General features: G+C 54.4%; 1 protein-coding gene across 4 annotated transcripts in view; it reads left to right on the top strand.

The window, feature by feature from the left end:
- The first annotated feature begins 486 nt into the window (after window positions 1-486).
- The window catches only part of CUX2 (cut like homeobox 2), a 254,098-nt gene continuing 248,309 nt past the window's right edge, over window positions 487-6,275 (top strand). For 3 of the 4 annotated variants that reach the window (XM_032876295.1, XM_032876294.1, XM_032876291.1), the window contains exon 1: window positions 487-708. In XM_032876295.1, coding sequence (XP_032732186.1) covers window positions 646-708 — 63 coding nt within the window. In that variant the 5' untranslated portion in view covers window positions 487-645. The remainder of the gene's footprint in view (window positions 709-6,275) is intronic. The other variant, XM_032876293.1, reaches the window with a different exon arrangement.

Here is a 6,275-nt window from a genome sequence, read left to right as displayed (position 1 = left end):
AAAAAAAAATGCATCGCAAACTATTAACTTTTTTTTAAGTATGCAATGCAGGGGGTGGGGGGGTAGACAGGTGCGAAGTGGGGGGTGTTGGCGTTCCGCTTGCCGGCCTCCCGCAGCCCCCCCTCCCAAACTTCCCTTTGCATTGATCAGCACGTTACGTCAGTATTGATAAGTTTGCAAAAAGCCAAAGTCAAGTGCAATCGCGCGGCACACCGACCCCGGACTTGGGGGGGAGATGCAGCGAGCGCTCCGCGGGCCCGGGAGCCGGCTGCAGGCAGGGCAGCGGCGGCGCCGTCGCCTCTCGAAGAGGCTGCCTCCCCCCCACCCTCCCCTCCCGCCCCATCCTCGGCCGCCTCCCCCGGGCGGGCGCCAAGCTCCCCGCCCGGCGCGCTCCGCCCGCGCCCTCCGGGGGTCGGGGGGGGCGCACGACTCCCGGGCCCGGCGGCGGCGGCGGCGGCGCGGCGGCGCCGAGGGGCAGCGGGTGGAAGGAGGCCGGGGGACGCCCAAGGGGCCCCGGGCGGCGGCGCTCAGGGCCCGGGCGGCCGGCGGCGGCCCCGGGGCTGGGGGGAGTCCAGCCCGGATATTGAGTGCAGCCATTGAGAAAAGCCAAACTCTTGTGTGTGTGCGTCTCGAATAGCCCCCAAGATGGCCGCCAATGTGGGATCGATGTTTCAATATTGGAAGCGATTTGATCTACGGCGACTCCAGGTTAGTGCGGGCAGCGCCGGCCGCGCGGCCGTGGGGAGCCCTAGGGCGCGCCCTGGGCGCATTGGGGAGGTCCCCGGGAGGGTGGGCGGGCGCCCCGGGGCGGCGGGCGGCGGCTGCTGGGGCTCGCTGGGGCTCGGCTGCCCGCTGCCCATCGATAGGTATTAGGAATTGATCTCGCCGCTGCTCTTTGTTCGGTTCAATCATCGATTAGCCGCCGCGACCATGGAGAAGCGCTAGTGAGCCCTCGGCCCGGGGAGCGAGCCGGCGGGAGAACGGCCGAGCGAGGCACGGGGAAAGCAGGGGCTGCGGTCCCGGGCAGGGGGCTGCCGGCGGGACCCCCGGCAGCCCCCCTTGCGCTGCACTTTGCGCGCCTCCCAACTTCGCGGCGCCCGGGGAGGCCGCGGAGCGCGCCGCGTGCCTGTCCGCGGCCGGCTGGGGCTTGGGCGAGGGAGGGAGGGATCTGGTGGGTAGGGAGGTGGAGGAGGAGGAGGAGAAGGAGAAGGGAGGAGGAGGAGGCTGCTGGGGTTGGCGTGGAGGCGGCTCCGCGCCCCGCCGGCCGCCGGCACCTCGGCCGCCGCCGCCTGCCTGGCTGCGCAGCCCGGACGCGCCGCCACCCAAGGGCCGTCGCTGCTGCCGCCCCAGCTGCAGCTGCCACCATCACCGGACTGGCCGCCTGCGCCGGCAGACCTCTCCTCGGGCCGGGTTCTCGGGGTTCGTCTTTGCTTCTTGCCTTTACCCCCATTCCACCCTCTTTTTAAGTCCAAATGGGGCGGGCGGTGGAGATGGGCCCGGGGCGCGCGCAAGTTTGCGCTGCCGCCTCGGGGGCCGTGGAGAGCCTGGAGCTGCGCAGAGCAGGTGACTCCCGGCTCTCGGGCCCATGGGAACTTTTAAATGGGAGATTCCCTTGCAGTCTTCTGCCTCTTGCTTTACCTCCCGCCACTCCCCTCTTTTCTTTTTTCTCTTTCCCTCTCTTTCCCCAGGGCTACTCCCTCCCAAATATCCTCCACTCCACCTTTCCCTGGAAGTCTGTATGTCTCTCCTAGATTTGGGGGTGTTCTGTGCTAATCCCCTAGGAGGTGGGACTGGGGGTGGAATCTCAGAGAACATCCGCGGAAGGTACTGCTCTAGGCTCTGTACTTTCTGGGGTGCCCCAGGACGCTCCTGCCAAGTCCTCCCAAACCCTGGAGTCTTGCAAAGTCTCGGCATGCAGTGGGAACAAGGGGCGGGGAAGTGTTGCTGAGAACCAGGCGATTAGAACATCCTGCCTTGGCCTTGACATTCGCAGAAGAAGTGAGAGCATCAGTCTGGAGATAAAAAGGGACACACTTATTTCTTTTTTGAAAATCCGCCTGCAGATCTCCTTAAGTTTCTTCTGATAAGTGGTTCCTATACCCTCCTCCTCCTAGCCACTTCCCAGCCCCCTCCTTTCTAACCCCCCACTCGTCCCCTCCCCCAGCCATTGAGCTGGAGAGAAAATCGGGGCACTCAGGCATGCAGTTAATAACTGCAAGTGCCTTGCAATTCCAGGTCCTCTCTCGAGTTGGGGCTACAGTTTGGTGACCAGCTGAGGCGGGCCAGGCTGTGAGCTGTGCTTGCCCGTTTAAATGATGCTAAAGTGGCCTTTCTGAAAGAGTGGGGGGTGTGTGTGGGAGGGAGGGAGGGGGGAGAGAGAGAGAAATAGAGAAAGAGGGAGAGAGGGAGTTGGGCAGCCACATTGGGCTTGGCACGAAGGCCAATGGTAATCGTATTCCCTGCTAATGTTTGTAAATGAGACCGGGGCACGGCTGGGGGACAGCGTCTTTATTTATGATTGATGTTCTGTAACATAAGGAATGACAAGAACGTGGCAGACAAGAGGAGAGGAACCAGAAGGGCTGGCGAAAGCCCTTTTCAGGGTCCTATTGTTATTCTGGGCTGGAGAAAATTTCCGCGTCGAGATTTACAGCGCTGGTATTTGCTCCCGGTTGGCCAGAATGTCAGTTAACACAATTTTCATTAGATAACTCGTTTTCAATCCAGGGAGCTCCGGCCGCAGCCCGGAGGGGTGGCTAGAGCTGGGGCTGGGTGCTGAGGGGTGGGTGCGGCTCCCAGGGGGCCGATTTCTGAGCTGGGGGGAGGGGGTTTGAACCTCACTCGCTTCCTTCTCCAGCTCCTGGGTCTTTTGTGGAGCTGTTGAGGTCACCCAAATCTTGATTCCATTTGGACTCCCACTGATCTAGGAACCCTTTGTTAGGGTTTTAGAAGATGCTGAGGTAGAAAAGCAAATTTGAACTGGAAATGATAAGATGGAGGGGTGGAGAGTCTTGTTCAGGTGAAGGGGAAATGGGACCAACACCCCCACCCCCACAGGAGGAGGGTGGTGGTGTTTATTAAGAAAATGGCTGGTGTGTCTGGCACAAAAGGAGCAGGCTCTCAGGGAAGGGGGTAAGCTCATTTACATGGATATTAAGTGTGGGGGGGTGTCCCTGAGGGAGTTTGAAAGGCTGCACACTTCTAGAGAGCAGAGAAATAAACGTGGCAGCCTTAGCTGCATGCAAACATTGAGACCTTCACATCTGCCACAGTCCCCACCCTCAGCCTGAAGTGTTCAGTGGCTCCCCTGCCCGACAGGCCTGCGGCTTCAACCTGCATTCTCACTGATGGCATTTTTGTTGGAAACGGATTATGAGCCTAAGCACTTTTGCCCGGGATCATCTCTTGTGCATAATGCTAATGACTCCTACGCCACACTTTTGTTTTCATTTTTTCCCCTTCCCACTTTCCTCTTATAGGGGAGATAACCAGAAAGGAAAACTTCTGCTGGCTTGTTCTGAGATCCCGGTAGGAGAGCCGGGCCCCCACCCCAGGCCCTGTGCAGGCTGACAGCTTTGAGCCCACTCGTCACGCGGCCCAGCTGCCTGTGAGTGTGAGGAGGTGTGTGGCTTCAATTCTTGGTTGTTCAGGTTCAGTGGTTTCTCGAAGCCTGGTTGCCGAGTGTTAAAGTGGCCGAGGCAGCAAAGGCGGCCTGTGTCCCCAGGCCAGACCATGCTGCTGACGCCACCCCAATCCTGGCAAGAAAGGTGACCTTGTACCAGCCCAGCATACAGCCCTCCGGAAGTATATATTTTTTCAAATATGGAAGCAGTCCAGTTATTCCTTCCAGTGCCGTCTCTGAACACAGCAGGGCCGTTTTCCTAGGATGGAAGTCAGTCAGCGAGTCTTAACGACTTACGGCTGATGGTAAAGGTGCTCTGACATGTGGTACCCTATTCCAGGACCCCTGAAACTGCTTCCCCCTTTCTTTTCTCCTTTTTTTTTTTCCTCTGCTGCTAGCAGTCCCGGAAACAAGAGATAAAATTCCATCCCAAAGATAATGCTAGGCATATTTCATTTGGTTATAAGATTGCTTTATGGTGAACATTACTAATGCAGTATTTTTTTATGGCTTTTCTGTGTATAATCATTGTAACCGGATTCATACCTTTATGATTTTCTTTTTCTGCTTTACTTAGCCACTTTTTTTTATGATGATCCAGGTCCAGTCTCCTGTGCTATCTTTTTTTTTTTTTTTCCTTTAAGAGAGCTAATCAAGCTGATGAGAGTTGACGGTGTCCAGTCGAAATGAGGGCTCCTGCCTCCAAATTCACATCTGTGTTTCTTAGGAGGAAAGAGGTTGGCTGGAAGGACCAAATAGGACAAGTTTGGGAGGAAGACGCAAATTCTGCTTAGGGTTTGAGTTTTCAGGGAGGAAGAGCAACAGGGAAAGCAAGAGAGGCTGGGCTTTTAAAAGGAGTCTAGAGGAACGTTTGGGAAGGTGCGCATGGGAGATGGTGCTTGATGGAATGTTTTTGCCTCCTCAAAGTTTAGAAAGAGCGTGGATGTGATTAAAATATTATAACCTTATGATATTCTGAAGTGCATAAATTTTACATATCAGCCACAGAGAGTTTAGACATCCATTAGAGCCTCTGACAGCTTGACTTATCTAAATGTGCTATCATTTAACAATGTGTCAAAATTCCTCTTTCTATAGATGACAGCAGTAAATAAGCTATCAGCCCTGTTGGCGGAATCCTAACTTTGGAAACTTCGCAGTAATAGCATTGCTGCCGGGGTGGGGAGCGTGAGCAGACTGGGCTTGCCATAGCCGGGGGCCATGAGATAGGTTGGCATTAGGCAAGGGCTGTGGGTGGGTCCGAGGGAGGAGGACGAGGAGAGGTGGGGGGTACAGGGGGTGAAGGGAGATTTCTAATAGCAGCTCTGTGAATAAGACCAAACAATTGGATGGCCCCCTGGACCCTTACAAATCCAACCAGTGGGGGAGCCCATTCTATCTTCCTCTCCCATTCGTTGGAACCCATACCCTGTGGGCCTTTTTTTGCAGAAGGAGCTAGAAACAGGTGTTAGAGAATTTATTTAAAGAACCCAGCAGTCTTTTCTGGGCATCCCAAAATTCTGATTTCTCATCTCGACAGAAATTGCTTCCCCAAGATGGGCTCTGTCTTTGCTAGAAGAAAAACAAGCACTGTCTCATCTCTGACCACCTTTGCTATTGGAGATCTTGAAGTTTCTTTTATAAATACCTGGGTTCACTGTAGAAAATTGCGAAACCACAGACAAGCCTAAAGAAGTAAATAAGCATCTCGGTGGGTTATTTCAGATGAACATGGTGCTATTTAGCTTTTCTAGTTGTGGTGGTGGTGGTTTCTCTTTTATTCCTTCCTTCCTTCCTTCCTTCCTCCCTCCCTCCCTCCCTCCCTCCCTTCCTTCCTTCCTTCCTTCCTTCCTCTTCTCCTCCCCCTTCTCCTCTCCTGTTAAAAAGAGGATTCTGTCTTTGGACTTGACATTGTATCATAATAACCTTTCTTCTGGTGAATGGGATAATAAACATGAACACCTTGCCTGGTGCTGATTTTGGTCCTGGGTGTTGGTGGACATGGCTGTCCAGAGACTGGTTTTCTCTACTGGTTCCTGAAAGGGCTAAATTTCTGGTGGCTTCCAGTTATCTAATTCACAGGCCAAGTCTGGCAGAGGTTGACTGTGGGAAGGGGACTCAGGTGGTAGCTTGCCTTTGTTCCTGGTTTTGGAATTCAGGATACACTCTCCTGTTTGATTTTTCTCACTGGGGTGTGTCCTCTTCACTTATGACTGTGGTTTATATTGCAGGTGTCAGGGAAGGTGGAGGTGGTTGGCAGAGGGGAAATGCCCCAAGAGCTCTTGTCTGTGCAGCCTCTGGCACTCCTGGATGAATCATCCAATATCCCAAATGTCCTGTTTCTTAACCCATCACATAGGCCAGTTGTACCCATCTGGTCTGCCATATCAGGTCGTTGTAAAGGTGAAGGAAGCTGACACACTTTGTGTGACAGTTAAATGCATTGTCTTCTAATGACCTTGGGGCCCACTGTGTGGTTATGGGTGGGAGGGTTTGACTTTCTAAGCAGTTTTGGAGACAAGAAATTATGTTCAGGATGGAGTTCTTGGTTTCTAAGCCTTGATGAACCATTCAGGGAAATGGCTTGTAGTGTTTTGCAGGAACAGGACAGTATTCCCATTATACGTAGATTAAAATCCCAAGTCCTCTCCCC

Source organism: Lontra canadensis, unplaced genomic scaffold, assembly GCF_010015895.1.
Source record: "Lontra canadensis isolate GAN:19392208 unplaced genomic scaffold, GSC_riverotter_1.0 scaffold58, whole genome shotgun sequence".
Classification (NCBI taxonomy): Eukaryota; Metazoa; Chordata; class Mammalia; order Carnivora; family Mustelidae; genus Lontra; species Lontra canadensis.
This window is presented reverse-complemented; position numbering and strand designations above follow the sequence as displayed.